General features: G+C 50.8%; 3 protein-coding genes across 5 annotated transcripts; 1 reads left to right on the forward strand and 2 right to left on the reverse strand.

Moving 5' to 3' along the window:
• Nucleotides 1-5,262: 5,262 nt before the first annotated feature.
• Nucleotides 5,263-11,035, reverse strand: adsl (adenylosuccinate lyase). Of its 2 annotated transcripts, none has more exons than XM_047572251.1 (12): nucleotides 10,750-11,035; nucleotides 8,741-8,944; nucleotides 7,966-8,010; nucleotides 7,810-7,889; nucleotides 7,498-7,669; nucleotides 7,340-7,386; nucleotides 7,142-7,232; nucleotides 7,007-7,076; nucleotides 6,604-6,751; nucleotides 5,805-5,985; nucleotides 5,463-5,639; nucleotides 5,263-5,378 (listed from the first exon to the last, which is right to left on the reverse strand). In XM_047572251.1, exons 1-12 carry the CDS (start codon nucleotides 10,891-10,893, stop codon nucleotides 5,292-5,294), a joined length of 1,446 nt encoding a protein of 481 aa, XP_047428207.1. In that variant the 5' UTR covers nucleotides 10,894-11,035; the 3' UTR covers nucleotides 5,263-5,291. The 2 variants fall into 2 exon arrangements, with proteins under 2 accessions (XP_047428207.1, XP_047428208.1); XM_047572252.1 differs by lacking the exon at nucleotides 10,750-11,035 and adding an exon at nucleotides 10,495-10,512.
• Nucleotides 11,036-11,181: 146 nt separating this feature from the next.
• On the forward strand, nucleotides 11,182-15,785 carry si:dkey-110g7.8 (GTPase IMAP family member 8). Of its 2 annotated transcripts, none has more exons than XM_047572248.1 (6): nucleotides 11,182-11,688; nucleotides 11,901-12,456; nucleotides 13,116-13,213; nucleotides 13,305-13,436; nucleotides 13,521-14,111; nucleotides 14,906-15,785. In XM_047572248.1, exons 1-6 carry the CDS (start codon nucleotides 11,658-11,660, stop codon nucleotides 14,977-14,979), a joined length of 1,482 nt encoding a protein of 493 aa, XP_047428204.1. In that variant the 5' UTR covers nucleotides 11,182-11,657; the 3' UTR covers nucleotides 14,980-15,785. The 2 variants fall into 2 exon arrangements, with proteins under 2 accessions (XP_047428204.1, XP_047428205.1); XM_047572249.1 differs by lacking the exon at nucleotides 14,906-15,785 and adding an exon at nucleotides 14,614-14,814.
• A 745-nt stretch (nucleotides 15,786-16,530) lies between these two features.
• Nucleotides 16,531-19,041, reverse strand: atf4b (activating transcription factor 4b). Its single transcript, XM_047572254.1, has 3 exons — nucleotides 18,829-19,041; nucleotides 17,715-18,128; nucleotides 16,531-17,498 (listed from the first exon to the last, which is right to left on the reverse strand). The coding sequence occupies exons 2-3, from the start codon at nucleotides 18,022-18,024 to the stop codon at nucleotides 16,660-16,662; spliced, it is 1,149 nt and encodes a 382-aa protein (XP_047428210.1). The 5' UTR covers nucleotides 18,025-18,128; nucleotides 18,829-19,041; the 3' UTR covers nucleotides 16,531-16,659.
• Between the last annotated feature and the right edge of the window lie 14 nt (nucleotides 19,042-19,055).

The following is a 19,055-nucleotide window of genomic DNA, read 5'->3' on the forward strand; positions in this document are numbered from 1 at the left end:
ACAGAGGAGGAGGCGGAGGAGGAGCAGCGGTGCACTGCTGGGGGGGGGGGTAGCTCTGGGGCGCCCCCTTGCCGAGGACTCACACATCACTGGGCTGAGCTCCTCGAGCTTTGACTTCATTGATTCAATATGAAGCTTCTCCAATGTCTCCAGGTTTATTTCATCCAGTGTTTTTAGTTCAGATCTTGTATTGATGATGTCAGAGTCTGAGTCTCCAGCTCATCCCAAACATTCTCTCTGGGTCTCAATCAGATCAGAAGAGACTTTATGGACAAGAATGATTGAGAATGACATACAAGGACTAGGACTGGACCTGGACCTGGACCTGGACCTGGACCTGGACCTGAGGCTGCAGCCCCAGGTGGTGGTGGACTCAGTGATGGATGTGGCCCATCATTGTTTTTAGGAGGTTGAATTTCTTCAGCTGATGATGGTTTGATTTAGCAAAGAAGAACAACTAGAACAGAAGGTCTGGTCCTGGGTCTGACTGGTCCTGGGTCTGACTGGTTCTGGGTCTGACTGGTTCTGGGTCTGACTAGTCCTGGTCTGTCTAGTCCTGGGTCTGACTGATCCTGGGTCTTACTGGTTCTGGGTCTGACTGGTCCTGGTCTGTCTAGCCCTGGGTCTGACTGGTCCTGGGTCTGACTGGTCCTGGGTCCTCACTCTTTATAAATTCATGCTTTGGACCAGATCAGACCCTCTGGGGGGCTGTTTTTGGCCCGCGGGCCGTATGTTTGACACCTGTAGTTGAGAGGTCCTGGAGGTGGTTTCCATGCCGACTGACTCCTGGTATCGCCTCAGCATCAGCAGCTGCTCCTAAATATCAGCTCCTATTCTCAGAGTCGACCTTTGAGTCGTGGCCGGTGTTTGGGCAACATTTGAGAACAATGTGTGACTCAGCAGCACCTCCTCCTCCTCCTCCTCCTCCTCCTCCTCCAGGAGTCAGGGAGAGGATGCTATTGTTGTTCCAGCTGCAGGAGTTTCATGAGGAAGCAGCTAAATTTGCGCTGTAGCCTGAACCAGAACCAGAGTCCTGGTCCCACAGTGAGTGGGTCACATTCATTAATTAACCTGTAACGAGGCCAGGAATTATACTGGTCCCACATCTGTGATTGGTCTGAGACAATCAATCAATCAATCAATCAATCAATCAATCAATCAATCAATCAATCAATCAATCAATCAATCAATCGTAAAGCACTTTTAATACAAAAAGTAGCACAATGTGTGTCCCATATTTTCACTGAGAGCTCTGTGGCCATCAAGAATCTGCTTCTTTATTAATTATTATCATTATTATTTATTTATTTGTTAAGTGTTTCAGATCACACCTGATACTGGTCCTGGTCTGGTCCTGGTCTGGTCCTGGTCCTGGTCCTGGTCTGGTCCTGGTCTGATCTTTATTAATATATTAGATATAATATTTATTTATATACATGTCATATATTTCAGCTGCTTCTCTCTGATCGTGTTGGTTTGGTTTCCATGAAAAAGACTTATGTCCTCATGTCCTCATGTCCTCATGTCCTCCATGGACATAGAGGCTGTCTGTGTCTCTCTGGGGGTCAGAGGTCACTGCGGCCTGTTTCCTGTTGAACAAAGACAGCGTTTGATTCACTGAAGACGAGACAGCGTTGGACAAAAGGATCTGAAGACGTCTAGGGACAGACATGGACCTATAGGAGGAGGAGACCAGGTAGACCCCGAGTGCTAGTTGCCATGGTAACCTGACATAAACATGTTCAGTGTGTGGGTGGAGCCCCCCCCCCCTCGTTTCTATGAAGCAGGTCCAGACATCACATCCTGTCTTGGCTGAACCCGGATCCTTCCCACTGTGTCTCTGAGGCTCTTTGTTCTCACACATAATTCACATTGTATGTGGAGTAGGAGTCCCCCCCCCCCCCCCCCCCCACCTTCCCCCGGGGGGATTTCCCCATTTACACTCCTAGTCTGGGTCTATCTGGGTCTACCTGGGTCTGTGAGGGTCTACCTGGATCTATCTGGGTCTACCTGGTTCTATCTGGGTCTACCTGGGTCTGTGAGGGTCTACCTGGATCTATCTGGTTCTATCTGGTTCTACCTGGGTCTACCTGGTTCTATCCGGGTCTACCTGGGTCTACCTGGTCTCCTCCTCCTCATCTTCTCCTCAAGATAAACAACACACACTACACACCAGGAGACACTTATCAGCTGATCCGTCCTCTGACAGAAGAGCAGCTTTGATGGTTTGTTGGATGAACAGGACACCTCACAGATGCTAATAGAGGCTAACAGATGCTAATAGAGGCTAACAGATGCTAACAGATGCTAACAGATGGTAATAGTCTACTTCATAGTCCTGTGCGGAATGACTCTTGGTTCGTATCCTACGCTGGTGTGAGTCATTTCTGCTTGAACCTCATCCGTCTGGCTCGGTAACAACACCACCCAAACACTAGACACATGCACACACACACACACGTGCACACACAGACACGTGCACACACACAGACAGAGGAAGCTGCAGCTGGGTGATAAGCTCTGAGAACACAATGGACCCAGTTTAGCTCTGAAAGGTCAACGAGCCTCTGATTATTGTTCCTCATCAGAGTCACAGCTACCATGGCCTTTATTCTTTATTCCCGCCTTTATTCTTTTCTCTTCTCCAGCCAGACCATTAGCAAGATGTTAGCATGCGTTAGCAGATGTTAGCACGCCTTAGCAGATGTTAGCATGCTGCTGGTTCACTAACACCGCAGAGCTTTGTCACAGTGATTCTATAAATGAAAAGATGATTTATTTCTTGTGCCAGTGAACATGACCTCGGTTTGATTTCTCTATGTTTCTCAGTTTCTGAAAAACCTCTGAAGTCAAATACAGTTGAGTTTCAGAACATGAACCCGACGCTGGTTCAGTGGATCAGAAATGATGTTTCAGAGAAATCTGATCAATATGATCTGATATAATCTGGTTATAACCTGATGACAATCTGGTTATAACTTAAATGTATTAGGGACTGATGGGGTTCCACCAGAGGGCGCTGCTGTGCAGGTGAGGATTATCAGCGTTGTGATGCTGTCTCCTCAGTTTCCTCTTGGGGGGCTCCAGCCCAGATGGTCCTGGCCTGTAGTGTTGTGGACTGGCAAACTGTTTAAGTTTAGGACTCAGAGCTCTTCTCATTGGCTGATTTCCAGCAGGGGGCAGGGGCTGCTAGCTAGCTCGGCTAACATTCATAACATAACATACCGTGAGCTACTTAACGTTGGAGATGTTGGAGTTGGACATAAAAGGTTTGGGAACACATCAACTGGAGGATTTAATCACTTCTCAAAAGGGAAAAGACAAAAGTAGGTCATTCAACCAGGAGAGGAAAGAGGAAACTTGGTTTAACAGGGAGCTCATAAAAAAGCAGCTGATGGGTCTAATTTATTTTAATCTGAATGTAAGTGATAGTGTAGTTTACATATTGTTTGGTTATTGTGTGATGTGTCACTGGTGATATGTGTGTGAAGCTGTCCACCGGTCTGTGGTGCTGAAATGTTTGTCTGTGGTATGTTGTGTGTCGTGACTGTGTATTGATTGCTGTGTACTGGGTGTGTGCCATTCACACCATGAGCCACGCATTGTGTTTTTGTTGTTGTTGTCACGTTCTAAGTCTCAGACTGACACAGTGGAGTGGTGGTTAGCACCTCCCAGCAGAAGGTCCGGGTTTGAGTCTGACTCGGGCCTGTCAGGGTGGAGTCCAGATGTTGCTTTGGTAGTGGTTGAGGTATTTCTGGACTTTCCCGCGTGGCCTTACCAGGATTTACAAACCAGATTCTCTACTGAACCCAATCATAATCTGGTTCCATTCTCTCGTTAGAAGCTAATTTCTCCTCCACCTCCTCCCTGCCCTCCATCAACAATAGTCTATTCTGTCCATTCTGACCCACCCAGACGTTGGCCAGGGGCCAGAGGACAGAGACACTGGCTCAGTTCTGATATGGATCTGTCACACGTTCATCCTTTCATGTCTTCATCCGTTCATCTGACCTTTTATTCCAAAATTAATGACGTAACAAAAAGTTCATGTGTTTGAATCGAGTCCATCTAGATTTAATCTGAATGTCCAGCTCCAGGCAAACAATGGCCGCCCTGACCCCTGACCTCTGGCCCTGGTCGTCACGGCGACCCGCTCCTCACAGCTGGAGCGCCCACATGTTGAGATAAGAACTCTGCACTGAGCGCGCTCAGTCTGAGGCCACATAATTACAGACGAGGACGAGGACGACCTTCCAGGAATGTGGAGCTCGGCATTTTTCAGCCAAAGGCCAACGGTCGAGACGGAGACGGAGGACGGAGACAGAGGACTACAGCCAGCGCCCACTCCTGTCTGTCCGTCTGTCTGTCCATGTGTCTGTTGTGTCCCCAGCCTGTCCCCAGAGTCCCTGAGTCCAGACATTTGTAGAAGAGTTTTTCTGAGTGGTGTGTGGCACAGTGCTGCCCCCATGAGGCTGGGACAAGTCATTTATTTTATTCATATGGAAGTAAAAGTTAAAAACAGAAGGATCTGAATTAAGATTAATAAATGAATGAATTAATGAGAGATAAGGTTAATTAAGGTTAATTAATATCTGACCCCAGCGCTTAATTAGTCTGGACCCTGAACATCACATCAACATTAATCCTCTTAGCGTTCAGTCATTAGCAGCAGGTTCCGAACGTGTTTGGACCTGAACTCTCTGATGTTTCATCGTCTAAACCTGTGAATGCTGAGGAGTCCTTCCCTATAAAACCAACAGTCCTCATTTCACTGTGACCCATCACAAGACATCTGTCAAAAACCTCTTTTTATACATTTGGTTTTTTGTTGTTGTTGTTTTGAAGATGTCCTAAACTGAACAGATTCTCTCAGATGAACGTCACCTGTCACTGATGAGGAGCTTTAGAAGTATGATGCTAATGGTGCTGATGCTAACAGTAGTAACCAGACTGATCTGGTGCCAGTGAGTGTTTAATTAGCTTAGCCTCCTTAGCTCTATCGCTGCATGGATGGAAGTGAAGCTTCAACACGTCTGAGACCAAACGTTCAAACTTCACCTCTAAAAAAAGCAACAATGAGAAAACGCCTGGAATTAGATTAGATAAAACCTGGACCAGGACCAGACCCAGACCTGGTCAGATGATAAACCACTGCCTCTAGTCTGTCTGCTGTCTCTGTCCCATCTCATGTCTTTTTGCTTATCTTAACTAGACCTGGACCTGGACCTGGACCTGGACCTGAGGGATGAGACTGAGACTGGACGGTGTCTGAGACGGTTTTATTGGACCAGTTACAGCTCCAGCTCCATCTTCACGTCCATCTTGGTCTTGAACGGCTCCAGCAGAGGACGGACTTCTTCAGACAGGAACCTGGACACCTGGACACAGGGACACGTTAGTCTGGGACACGTTAGTCTGGGACACGGGAACAATCAGAGGACGTCGTGTCCCGGTCCATGTACCTGCTGGGGGGCTCGTCCCGTGAAGGTCTTGGGGTCCAGGAGGACGTCCAGTTGTCCCAGGATGGGGACGAAGTAGGGGTCCCTCTGGACCCTGGACAGGAGGTCGTTGTCTCCTCCTTCCTGTTTGACCACAGCAGCAGCTTCTTGGGACAGGACCCGGATCCTCTCATGGCACTCCTGCAGGAGGAGACGCAGGGACAGGAGGACGTCAGGGGACAGGACGGTATCAGGTCACGTCACCTACCTACCTGTCTGACTCCTCCTACCTGTCTGACTCCTCCTCCTACCTGCCTCCTCCTACATATCTGTCTGACTCCTCCTACCCGTTTGTCTGATTCCTACCTGTCTGTCTCCTCCTGCCGTCACCATGGCCATGATGATGTTCTCTGTGGCCATGAAGGGCAGCTCCTGGTTGATGTGCCTCTCGATGACTTTGGGATAAACCACGAGTCCTTCGCTGATGTTCTGGAGGGTGCTGAGGATGATGTCGGCCGTGAGGAAGGACTCAGCCAAGGAGATCCTCCTGGAGGAGGAGAAGGAGGTTTGAGGTCACGTAGCATCAGGACTCTCAGCCTATAGATCAGTTTTTACTAGTGTTACTAGTGTTTCTAGTAAAACTTGTCTTTCTCCTGAATATTGTCGTCATGTTTGGTTCACAGAGGAAAACGCTAGCAAGAGGAGCGAGCTAGCAAGAGGAGCGAGCTAGCAGGAGGAGAGAGAGAGCTAGCAGGAGGAGAGAGAGAGCTAGCAGGAGGAGAGAGCTAGCAAGAGGAGAGAGCTAGCAGGAGGAGAGAGCTAGCAGGAGGAGAGAGAGAGCTAGCAGGAGGAGAGAGAGAGCTAGCAGGAGGAGAGAGAGAGCTAGCAGGAGGAGAGAGAGAGCTAGCAGGAGGAGAGAGCTAGCAAGAGGAGAGAGCTAGCAGGAGGAGAGAGAGAGCTAGCAGGAGGAGAGAGCTAGCAAGAGGAGAGAGCTGGCAGGAGGAGAGAGCTAGCAGGAGGAGAGAGCTAGCCAGCTACACAGATAGAAAGAAACACAACATGACAGCCCCTTTCCTATTGGTGGAAACATGCATCCATCAGCCAATCAGGACATAATGTGTCTAGACTAGACTCTGGATGTTAGCTTAGCTTAGCGTTAGCTGACCTGTTAGCGCTGTCGTCCAGTGTCCTCTCCAACCACTGCACCGACGCCGTCTGCAGGGGGTTGGTCAGCAGCGCCACCAGGTGTCGGGCCAAACTACAGCAGCGCTCAGACCTCATGGGGTTCCTCTTATAGGGCATGGCACTGGAGCCTGGGGACATGGGGGGACATGGGAGAGACAGGAGGATGGGGGACACGGGGGACAGAGTGAAGCCTTAGTGTGTTAGTAAAGCAGACGTAGACCTGAGGGACAGGACGTCCTGACCTGATGAACTATTTACTATGTAACAGGTCAACCTGAGAGGGGCCCCATCAACCCACTGAGGACACACATATCGCCCCCTAGTGTGCAGGAGGAGGACAAGTCCACGTCAGTTGTCCCATGTGGACGGCGACAAGGACTCACCGATCTGCTCCTTCTCAAAAGGCTCCTCGACCTCCTTCAGGTTGGCCAGGAGACGGATGTCCGTACAGATCTGCAGCAGAGACATGAATGAATGAGTGTCCTCCTGGGGGGATCGGGGGACATTTCTCTGCTCACCTTGTGGACAGTAGCTCCCAGACTGGCCAGGGAGGACAGACAGTCTATGTCCACCTTCCTGCTGTAGGTCTGTCCCGTCACCAGGTAGGCTCTGGAAGACACGAGGACATCCAGTAATGGAGACATGGACTATGATGTCTCTCTGTCCTCTATCATCTGTCCCCTGTCCTCTATCATCTGTCCCCTGTCTGAACTTACTTCTTGAATCCAGCCATCTCTGTCACCATCCTGTCCAGCTCCTCAACCTGGAGACAAACAAACACATTTAAAACTGTAGTCGTCCTCGTCCTCGTCCTCGTCCTCCTCCTCCTCCTTGTCCTTCTCCTCCCCCTCCTCCCCCTCGTCCTCCCTCCCACCTTCTCGTGGTCTCCCTGGAACAGTTGGAGGAAGCTGGCCTGGGTTCCCGTGGTCCCCTTTACGCCCCTGAACCGAAGGTCTTCCCTGGCCCTCTGCAGGTTCCTCATGTCCATCGTCAAGTCCTGGATCCAGAGACAAGACCTCTTCCCCACCGTGGTCAGCTGAGCCGGTCTGAGGACAGAGTGTGTCCAAGGTTCGTTTAATATTGAATGAGTGGGTCCTCAGGTAAAGATCCAGAGTTTATCTGCGTTTGTTCCATCTGCTTTAGTTTAGTCATGAAACTGGTCTAAACCAGGAGGATCCAGACTCACTGATAGTGGGTGAAGCCCAGAGTTGGTAGATCAGCGTATTTCTCTGCAAACTTGGCCAGTCTGTCGATGACTCTCGCCAGCTGTGGACAGAGGACCAAGTTACTTCAACTTCATGCTAACGTGTTGCTAACGTGTTGCTAATGTGTCGCGTCTCACCTTTGGCATCAGGATGTCGAAGCCGTCCCGCAGCATGATGAGATCCTGAGGACCAAACACCAACGACAGCTGTTAGCATGGATCAGTCCATCGTCATGATTCATGTGATTAATGAAGCATCTGCAGCAGAACGACTGTGAACGTGTCTCAGTTTGTCCAAGTAGCGTTAGCGTTAGCACCAGCTGATCCGGTAGTGACAGGCAGCAGAACCAACCCATAAAGATGGAAGACGCTAAACAGCACGTTGGTCCTCTCCATGGGACATTTGAGGACAAAGAAACCAAGAGGGACCAGTGGAGACACATAAAGTATCATCACACTCTGCAGGAAGGAGTTTTCTTTCCAGCTTCAAACAGCACATGAACCAAGCCAAGCATACGTTAGCCGGGGATTCTGCTAGCACTTGGGCTAACGCGGCTAACAGCTGGAGACAAACCAAGACAAACCAAGACAAAGACAAGCTGCCAATGCTGCTGCTAATATGTGTCCACTCCTGCAGCCACTGTTCACTGGGAGAGACTGTTCTCAATAAGAAGCGTCAGCTCTCCTCTGGTTGGACAATGTCCACAAATTAGTTTGTCTACGTAGCAACAGGGACACGTTCATGTGGACACATGGTGGACAAAGAAAGACGTTCAGTGCAGATATATTCTCTTCTTCCTGGAGTCTGTTCATCATCAACAGTGAAACGAATCAATAGAGATTAAAGATGAAAGAGATTTAATCTGATTATTAACCTGAGATTAATTAACCAGTGTAGCCAGGAGGACGTTACCGTGTTGTCCCCCACGTAGCAGGACGTGGCCCCCAGGTGGATGATGGGGGCGGCGCTGGGGCAGCAGTGGGCGAAGGTGTGGACGTGGGCCATGACGTCATGTCTCAGTTTACGCTCCTCCTCCGCCGCCATGACGAAGTCTATGTCCTCAGCGTGACGCTCCATCTCCTGGATCTGAGCATCTGAGATAGGGAGGCCCAGCGCCTGAGGAGGAGCAGGAGGAGGAGGAGGAGGAGGAGGAGGAGGAGGAGAGGAGGAGGAGGAGGAGGAAGAGGAGGAGGAGGAGGAAGAGGAGGAGGAGGAGGAAGAAGAGGAGGAGGAGGAAGAAGAGGAGGAGGAGGAGGAGGAGGAGGAGGAGGAAGAGGAAGAGGAGGAGGAGGAGGAGGAGGAAGAAGAGAAGGAGGAGGAGTAAATGAACTCAATGCTGCGTTGATGGTGTTGAGTTCAAGGACATTGGGAGATAAGAGACCTGGTCAGGAGACCCTGATTAGATTTAGAAACCACAGAAGAAGAAAGAGTCTCTCTGGACTCTGAGGGTCAAAGGTCACGGGACCCCTCACCTGACCTGCATTAGAACTGGTCCATGGTGAGTTCATCCTCAGACCTTATGGACTGGGTCGGGTCATCCTGAACCCAGACCTGATCCTGACCCTGACCCTTTCTTCTTCTGTGGTTTCTAAATCTAATCATGGTCTCCTGACCGGGGTCTCCTGACCAGGGTCTCCTGACCGGGGTCTCCTGACCAGGGTCTGTGTCCAGTTAACGTCCAATAAGAGACACCGCGTTTCAGATTAGAGTCCATTCGTCCTGTGTTAAGAGTCCCTGAAGGCACCAATGAATATAATAAAACAAAATAAAACAATTAAAACAACAGGAACAGACACAGGACTAGTCAGACCCAGGACTAGTCAGACCCAGGACTAGACCCAGGACTAATCAGACCCAGGACTAGACCCAGGACTAGTCAGACCCAGGACTAGACCCAGGACTAGACCCAGGACTAGACCCAGGACCAGACCCAGGACCAGACCCAGGACTAGACCCAGGACTAGACCCAGGACTAGACCCAGGACTAATCAGACCCAGGACTAAACCCAGGACTAATCAGACCCAGGACTAATCAGACCCAGGAATAGGTTATTATTCTGTTGTGGTACTGGTCTAGACCCTTGAGGTCAAAGTGGTCTGAATGTGGCCCCTGAACTAGAATGAGTTGGACCTCCTGGTGTAGATCATATCAAAGTTCCCACAGACAGTGAAGGCGTCAGACTTAATTAAAGTTAATGAAGGTCAATGAAACTCCTTCTGGTTTCAAAGCTGAAAGCTAAACGTGTCTGTGGCTCTGACTCTTCATCTATATTTGGAGCAGGAAACCTGAGCAGAGGCTGGAGGCCCCGGACTTTAAATAAAACCTCCACCCCTTCTCACGGTCTGGTTTAGTATTCTCTGGACCACCTCTGGACTATACCCGGGACCACCTCTGGACCACCTCTGGACTCAGACTCCACATCTCTGCTAAGACTGATTGACACCTTGTTCCAGGCTAGAACTGGATCTCCCCAGGTCTCTGCAGTCCACATGTTATCAGGCCATCACACATTCCTGCTGAGTCTTGACTCATGACCTTAAGTTGTGGAGGATCTGGGAACCGTTGGGTTCCTACTTCTAGACAGGAGACTGTTTGTGTTCATTAAATAAAAAAATAAATAAATAAAGATTATTAATACAAAAAACAAATAAATAAAAGCATGAACCTGCTCGGCTTTAGCCAGGAATAATAAATAAATTAAAATAAATTAAAGCATGAACCTGCTCGTCTTTAACCAGGAATAATAAATAAAATAAAAAAAGATTATTAATACAAAAAACAAATAAATAAAAGCATGAACCTGCTCGGCTTTAACCAGGAATAATAAATAAAATAAAATAAATTAAAGCATGAACCTGCTCGGCTTTAGCCAGGAATAATAAATAAAATAAAATAAAATGAAATAAAATAAAGCATGAACCTGCTCGGCTTTAGCCAGGAAGATCCAGAGTTTCCTCCAGGTGCTGAACTTCTTCTTGTCGCTGAAGTTGAACGACATTTCTCGGCTGGCGTATCTGGAGACCAGCGGGGAGCGGTACTTCAGGAACTCTTCCGCGGACTCCATGTCTCTCGCCGGGGCAGGGACACACAGGACACACGGGACACACCGGGACACACCGGGACACTGACCGGGCTGTGGAGCTCAGGATCCGGGACTGTGACCGGGACTCTGGGACTCAAAGCATGAGGCGGAACATAAAGCGGAGCTCTTTACGACACTCAGCGTCGACTTACGGCGTGAAGTGTGCGGTTTATGCCAGTAAAGCTGTGTTGCTTTACGGCAGAGAGGAGGAGTTAAAGAGAAAATGACGAAATAAAATAAAATAAAATAAAATAAAATAAAATAAAATAAAATAAAATAAAACATAAAAATGTAACAAACAAAACGTAAAAATAAAACATAAAATACAACATTACAGTTTAATATAGTCGGAGGTATAACGCCCCCCCCCCCGTCCTCTCCGCAGTCTGCTGCTGTGGCTGAGGGAGGGGGGGGGACCAGAGGAGCAGCTTCCTGGGTTTAGTCTCAGTAAAATGACGAAGCTGGATTCATCCTCCGCTTCTCTGCATTGCACAACCTCTCCCCAGTGAGGAGGAGGAGGAGGAGGAGGAGGACCAGGAGGGACAGGAGGACCAGGAGGGACAGGAGGGACAGGAGGACGGAGAGCAGCCACACAGACCAGAAACATGAGGACAGAAGTGGAAGGACGAGACAGCGTCTGAGCTCCAGGTCTGCAGCTTTCTGAAGGAGACGCATCCACGGTGGAGGCGAGAAGGAGGAGGAGGAGACGGGGGGAGGACGAGGACGCCAGAGGCTCTGCTCACAAGATGGCCGCCGTGTCCTCTGCCTCCGAGTCTGGTGAGTCCTGGAAGATGCTGCACGTCCCCCTCCCTGAGGAGACATGTCTCCTCTTCTATGAGGGGACATGTGTCCTCCTCTGACAACATGAGACACGTCTCTGTAGAGACGTGTCTCATGTTGTCAGAGAGCCGGGGGGACGGGTACAGGAGGGACATGTAGACTCTCTTCAGACCAGGAGATCCTGACCCTCTTGTCTGGGGTGTTTCCAGGGGACCCAAGGGGACGCCACCCCCCGGAGCGCCGGCTGCTCCTCCTGGGGGGTCCCCGGTCTGGGAAGACGTCCACAGCCAACAGCATCCTGGGGGACGAGGTCTTCGAGGCCGGGACAGAGACGACCCACAGCAACGTGGGACAGACAGAGATCTTCGGTCGCCGCGTGACGGTGGTGGACACCCCCCCGTGGGCCGTCCCCCCCGACCCGGAGGACGAGGCCGAGGACGGGGACGAGGACGAGGCCGGCGCTGAGTCCGAGAGCCTCCCCCGTCCCCCGGCCAGCCTGGACAGCGAGGGGCCGTGCATGGGGGCCATTCTCTGTCCCCCGGGGCCCCACGCCATCCTCCTGGTGGTGTCGGTCACCCAGCCCTTCACAGACACCCAGAGGAGGGCGGCCGAGGACCAGCTGGGGGCCCTGGGGGGGGGCACCTGGAGGTACTCCATGGTGGTCTTCACAGGAGTGGACCAGCTGCCCCAAGACGTGTTCATCGAGGAGCACATCGCCAACACCGGGGACGCCCTCCAGTGGCTGGTGGAGCGCTGTGGGAGCAGGTAGGACGCACAGGCCCCGCCCCCTGGAGGCAGTATAGCTCATCTCAGCCCCGCCCCCTGGAGGCAGTATAGGTCATCACACAGGCCCCGCCCCCTGGAGGCAGTATAGGTCAAATCAGCCCCACCCCCTGGAGGCAGTATAGGTCATCACACAGGCCCCGCCCCCTGGAGGCAGTATAGCTCATCTCAACCCCGCCCCCTGGAGGCAGTATAGGTCATCACACAGGCCCCGCCCCCTGGAGGCAGTATAGGTCATATAAGCCCCGCCCCCTGGAGGCAGTATAGCTCATACAAGCCCCGCCCCCTGGAGGCAGTATAGGTCATCACACAGGCCCCGCCCCCTGGAGACAGTATAGGTCATATAAGCCCCGCCCCCTGGAGGCAGTTAGGGTTAGGTATCTGTCTGTGTGAAAGCTACTAAAGGAGGTTTATCCCGGCTCAAAGCATGAATGTACAAAATGCGTCTGAGACATTGGTTCTTATTGTTTCTACTGTTTGACTGTTTTATGATTTTAATCTTGTTCTGTCCTCGTGTTGTTTTTTTAAAGTGCGATATAAAGATTAATTGACTGATGAGTTAGATCTGGTTCAGGTTGTTTGTGTTTACAGAGAACCTCATGAATCTGAAATAATAAATCAATCATGTTTTCTCTCTGCAGGTATCACGCCTTCGACAACACTCGTAAAGAAACAGAAGACAACACACAAGTACCTGAGCTGATGGAGAAGGTGGAGGAGATGATCACTGACAACCAAGGTTTGGATGGAGCTGTAGAGTTTATCAGGTTATAATAACCCTGCCTGACCTCTGACCTCTGACCTTAACCCGGAGCCCGACTCTCCTGCAGGCTGGTACTTCGAGGTGAACGAGCTGATCTTGCTGGAGGAGGAACAGGCCAGACGAGCTCTGGAGGAGGAGAGGATGAGGATGGAGGAGCATGCTAGGCAGAGGGAGCAAATGATCGGAGGGCCTCCCAGAGGTACGGAGAACCGAGCCCTGCAGAACCGAGCCAGTGGTGGGTGTTTGTTTGTCCTGTCTGACCGTCCTGTGCCCCCCCCCTCAGAGCTCCGGCTGCTGTTGCTGGGCTGGAAGGGCGTCGGGAAGAGCTCGGTGGGGAACGCCATCCTGGGCCGACGGTTCTTTGAGTCGGGTCAGGAGACGGAGCTGTGCCTCAGGAGGCAGGCCCTGGTGTCGGGCCGTCGGGTCACTATCGTGGACACCCCAGGCTGGGACTGGTTCTCGGTGAGGAGGACCCCGAAGCGCATCCGGCAGGAGTCCCAGCGGGGGGCCGCCCTGCTGCGACCCGGACCCCACACGCTGCTGCTGGTCCTGCCCGTCGTGTCCTCGCTCACGGCCAGGAAGAGGAGGACGTTGCTGGCCCACATAGAGACTCTGTTCGGAGACGGCGCCTGCCTCCACACCATGGTGCTGTTCAGCTGTGGCGACTGGCTGGGCCGGACGCCCATCGAGGAGCACATCCTGAGAGGAGGCCGCGAGCTGCAGAGACTCCTGGAGTACTGCGGAAACTACTACCACGTCCTGGACAGCAAGACGCCCGGCAAGGACCGGAGTGTGTCCGTCCTGCTGGACAAGATCGAAGAGATGATCCGGGAGAACGGGGACAAGGCCTTCCTACCCATCCAGACCGAGTGGTGTAAGTCAACTTCAGTGTCTCTGTCGGGGGGGAGTCAGGAAGCAAAGGGACAAACCAAGACTCAGAGCTGCTTCAAAGTCTTTACGTCCTTCAGACGTTTCTACACCTCGACCTTAAAATTAATCAGAACATGCTGAACGTCGAAACAGAACCTACTTATTTTATTCAGTCAAATGGTCCAGTGTTGATCCTGTTGTTGAGTCCTTGTGTCCAGTGTGTGAGTCTGTGAGTCCTTCAGACTAAATGTTCCTGTAACAGCTGATCAGGGTCTAATCTGATCCCAGATCAGAACCAGGTGAGTTGTGAGATGTTGGTGGTTTCCTCTCATCAGCTGATGCTCCAACATTTCTACTGGATGAAGTTCAGGACTTTGACTTGTTCCTAAACATTCATCTGGTTCTTCTGGAGAACCACTGGTGTTCTTGGGCTCCTTGTCTTCCTCCATGACCCAGTTTCTCTTCACATTCAGCTCATGGACTCATGTCCTGACATTTTCTTTCAGAGTTCACTGGTAGAATTCACAGTTCATTGGTCCATCGATGATGAGCAGATGCAGCGCAAAGTCTCACTGACTCTAACGCTTGTGTTGTGTTGACTGTAATGTTAGTGTGTTGTGTTGACTCTAACCTTTGTGTGTTGTGTTTTGTTGACTCTAAAGTTTGTGTGTTGTGTTGACTCTAACGCTTGTGTGTTGTATTGACTCTAACGCTTGTGTGTTGTGTTGTGTTGACTCTTAGGTTTGTGTTGTGTTGTGTTGACTCTAACCTTTGTGTTGTGTTGTGTTGTGTTGGCAGTGAGCGAGGAGAGCTCCTACTCCTCTGATAACACTGAACCGGAGGACGACTGCCGAGGCTGCCAGCTGCAGTGACTGTGAAGGAAACATCACCTCATGTCCGACCACCTCATCCAGATCATCTTCTCTAACTCTGGACAGTTTCAGGGAAACGAAAGACCAGCGTCACTGTTCATCTGACAGTCACTGAAAGACCACGTCCGGGACTAAACGTCCGAACTGTCCCAGAATCAGCTGCTTCAAAGGCGACGGCGTTTCAGCCTCATCGTTCTGTCTGCACTGATAAACCGAACAGGTGATTTGATGCCTTAGAGAACCACGGCTGCAGCAGTGACCAGGACACGTCTGATCATTACACAGTGTCTTAAGGACTGAACCTGGGACGGGTCCCGTGTGTTGTAGTTTGAGGGAATGAGTGCAGACTCAGATCCTCTCCATGGTCACACATTGGCAGATTCAGCTTCGTGCCTCAGCATCAGAGCATGAGCGTGGCTACATCCTTTAGCTTTAGCATGTTAACCAACCACATCACCTCATGAATTACGCCGCTGCTACACCACAACTTTTCTACATCCTGAATTAATAATGAATATGTAACGAGCTGGGAGGCATGCAGCATGCAGATCAACGAGTGCCTCACTTTTACCTGATGACATCACTTCCTCCTTTACAGCAGCAAAAAAGCCTGACAGGTTGAAATGAACCATGTGACCACTGCCTCAGCCTCCTCCATGTAGTGACGTGACTAGCATGACGTTAGCGTGTGGTAGGATGTTTCATTCACTGTAGCTGTGAACATGTGTAAATGTACATGTGAAGCTCTGTGTCACATGACTGCGGCGGCTCATCCTCAGAAAATAAATCACTTGTCATATTGTTTACGGATGTTTCTGCTCGTTGATGTGGGCGACAGGAAGAACAAATACTTTACCGACCAAACAAGTTCATGTTCACAAAATATCCTTTTTTAAATTTTTTTTTTAAATGATCAGGGCCTGTAGAGTTTAGAGAAGATGCTTCACCTGAGGATCTCGTTCAGTTCTAAGGTTGACTCTGAGGGTAAAAAAGGACACCACCCTCAGAAACTAACCCCCCAGTCAGAACCAGAGTGACGTAGCCGATATTGTTCAGTGCAGTGAGAAACCCAACAACCATCCACAGACTCATGGACCAACATGACTCGGAGACGCCCCCCACCTGGAGGACAGAGGACGTCTTCCTCTGAGGACAACGTTCAAATAAAGTCTGAATCTACGTCAGACCGAGACATAAACCAACATGCGTTTACAATCCAGTCTGAATTTGTCCCCGTTCACACCTAAAGACTGGAGCCATGACCGATACTGGTCTAGACCAGTCATAAGGACAGGACAGGGTTAGGGACAGGGACATTAATGGACATTAGTCATTAACAGGAACTAGTCCAGTCGGTTTCTATTTAAACCTCTAGTCCCTAGAACTGAACGAGAGAATCGATGAAGCGTCTCCTCTAAACTCTACAGGTCCTGATGGGTTTTCAGTTTTTCTTTGGATATAAACTTGGACCTGAAGGACTGAGAACCTCCACAGATCCATCATCATCATCATCATCATCATGGTGGTGATAAAGAGGCAGAACCACTGAGCTTCTTGTTCCAGACTCTTTATTCATGATTCAGATACAGTTGGTTATGAACACACATTAAAACTTTAAAAATGTACAGGACGATTAATAAGACTTAGATAAATACTGAAAGTCACTGCTCCCTCCGACCACTAGGGGTCAGCACCTTTCCTCATCCTGGCCACACGGACCTCCTCCATCAGCTCCTTCAGGTACTCGATCTCTCGGGTCATGGACTGGACCTTCTCCACCAGCTCCACGTTCCTCCTCTCCAGGACGGAGTGCTCCTCCAGGAGGGCGTCCTGCTCCGCCCGCTTCTTCTGCCGGTACCGGGTGGCTGCCGTTTTATTCTGCTCCATCTTCTTCTGCTTCCTGTCCCTCGGTGGCTTCACGGCGCCGCCGCCTCCTCCTCGGAGGGGGGGCTTGGCTCTGAGGCCGGAGGATCCCGGAGAGGATGGAGAGGCTCTGGGTTCAGGGTAGGGTCTGGTTCTGGTGGACCTGGGTGGAAGGGGGCTGGGGGGGGCGCAGTGGACGACCTCAGGGGCGGCGCTGATCACTTCCCGCTTGGGAGCCAGCACCAGGACGATGCGGGTCGGAGACAGGGACAGGACGATCCTCGGGACCTGGGGGAGGACAGAGGAGACGACGGGCTTGGTCTCGCTCTCAGAGACGTCCACCTCACTACCCAGGTCCAGGGTGGACGGGGACATGGGCTCAGACTTGATCTCCAGTTCCTCCTGGGGCTCTGGGACACTCAGGGGGGAGGACGGGACCTCCTGTCCATCCACGCAGGACTCCGAAGACTCGGAGGGGTCTGCACAGATGGGAGCTGGCAGGGGGGGCAGCGGGAGGCAGTCCAGGGAGGCCAGGAAGTCCTCTGGGGGCTCAGGGGTCTCCTCAGCGGGACTGCAGGGGCCGATCAGAGAGTCCAGGTCCAGGTCGCTCAGGTCCATCTTCTCAGACATCCAGTCCAGGTCATGGAGGGCGTCCTCTGAGGAGACAACCAATCAGAGAGGGTCTTACTACCCAGACCACAGCCAATCACACAGAGTAGTCTGGACCAGGGGGGTCCAACCCAGACCAGTAACACAACAATAACCTATAAATAAACAACAATAACAACATACAAATAAATAACAACCTGTAAATAAATGATAAAAATAAAGAAGCAATAAATAACTGACTAGAGGGTCTGAAGGACGTTTACCTTCACCAGCCGTCAGCGTCTGGCTGGTCCTCAGCTGGCCACAGGGATCCAACCACGGGGAGGAGAGCTCCTCGCCGCCGGCCTTGTCCCCGTGGAGGAGGACGGCCGGGGGTGAGGGAGGAGGGGAGTAGAAGGGGGGAGGAGAGGAGGAAGAAGACACCGACGAGGCTCCTCCTCCTTCCTGCTGTTCCTCTTTGTCAGGGTGAAAGAAGATGGAGGTCATGGCGTCAGCCGTGGGAGAGGAAGGCCCCCAAAGAAGGGCCTCCATGTCTGCCAGGCCAAACGGCGAGTTCGTCATCATCGTGGTCATAGTGGCTGTTGTTGGTCACCAGGGGAGCGCGCGACCAGGGTTCAGAGGAGGGCAAATCTTTTATGCTGTCGAAAGCAGCAGCGCTGAGGGGTTCCACGAAGGACCTGCAGGGGGTGGGGGGGCACGCCGTTAAAACTCAACATCTTACATCATATATTAAAGATATTAGAATAAACTGTTTCTAGTTCAGTGTCGTAAATTTAAGTAATTATTTATCTCATGAATACTTATTGTTTATCAACACAGGTTATTAACTTATACACACACACACACACATATATATATATATATATAAAATCAACACGTGGTTAATTAATCTTGTTTTTAATGTAAATGCATCTGCGTCACCGCGCATGCGCAGCACCGTTTCCGCCAAGTCTCATGACTCTGACGTCACTTGACAAACAGCCGCCATTTTGTGTCCTTTGTGTCTGCCACGTTGGCACGAGACGGCCGCCACAAAACAGAAAGACTCGACAATTTGAATAAATTTATAATTAATTAACGTAAGTGTCTGTAATGAGTCAATCTCAACCAACAGGACGAACAAAATGACAAATAATCCAAGTGTTTGACTGTGACGAGACCTGAGCCAATAGGATAACAGCTGTCATGTCGGGGTGTTACGTCACTCCAGTCCCGGTCTACCGGTTTGATTTACTCAATAATAAAGTCATTATTTCTACATATTCGACTTGTCTTTGCTTCGTATTCACGTTAAATTCCGTGATACATGTTGAACATTTAGCGTTGGGCGGTGGGGAGCTCGAACCTTTACACATTATTATTCATAAAAATACTCACGACATGTTGCTGAGTGAGAGAGACTCAGTGCCCGGGTTGGATGCACTGTGTTGTTGGCTGCTGCTGGGTCGCTGACCACGTCTACGCTGCCATCTCTGCCGACAGAGGCGACTCAGACACGGCTGTAACTTCTTCTGCTGCTGGGACAAAATGGCGGCGGCGCGGAGCACTGATAAGATATAGTAGCTACAGCAAATAGAGCCCATCTCCTTCCGCCTGGTGCTCAT

The sequence above is a fragment of the Mugil cephalus genome, chromosome 20, assembly GCF_022458985.1.
Source record: "Mugil cephalus isolate CIBA_MC_2020 chromosome 20, CIBA_Mcephalus_1.1, whole genome shotgun sequence".
NCBI lineage: Eukaryota > Metazoa > Chordata > Actinopteri > Mugiliformes > Mugilidae > Mugil > Mugil cephalus.

Bases quoted from the DNA above. Each gene is read 5' to 3' on its own strand.
- adsl (XM_047572251.1), bottom strand. From the start codon at position 10,893: ATGGAGTCCGCGGAAGAGTTCCTGAAGTACCGCTCCCCGCTGGTCTCC. The intron at 7,077-7,141 runs GTGAGCAGAGAA...TCTCTGCTGCAG, and splicing joins TGGGAGCTACTGTCCACAAG to ATCTGTACGGACATCCGTCT. The intron at 5,640-5,804 runs GTAGGAATCAGA...CTCCTCCTGCAG, and splicing joins CGGCAGGAGGAGACAGACAG to GAGTGCCATGAGAGGATCCG.
- si:dkey-110g7.8 (XM_047572248.1), top strand. From the start codon at position 11,658: ATGGCCGCCGTGTCCTCTGCCTCCGAGTCTG. The intron at 12,457-13,115 runs GTAGGACGCACA...TTCTCTCTGCAG, and splicing joins GTGGAGCGCTGTGGGAGCAG to GTATCACGCCTTCGACAACA. The intron at 13,214-13,304 runs GTTTGGATGGAG...ACTCTCCTGCAG, and splicing joins GATGATCACTGACAACCAAG to GCTGGTACTTCGAGGTGAAC.
- atf4b (XM_047572254.1), bottom strand. From the start codon at position 18,024: ATGACCACGATGATGACGAACTCGCCGTTTGGCCTGGCAGACATGGAG. The intron at 17,499-17,714 runs GTAAACGTCCTT...TTGTCTCCTCAG, and splicing joins GACGCTGACGGCTGGTGAAG to AGGACGCCCTCCATGACCTG.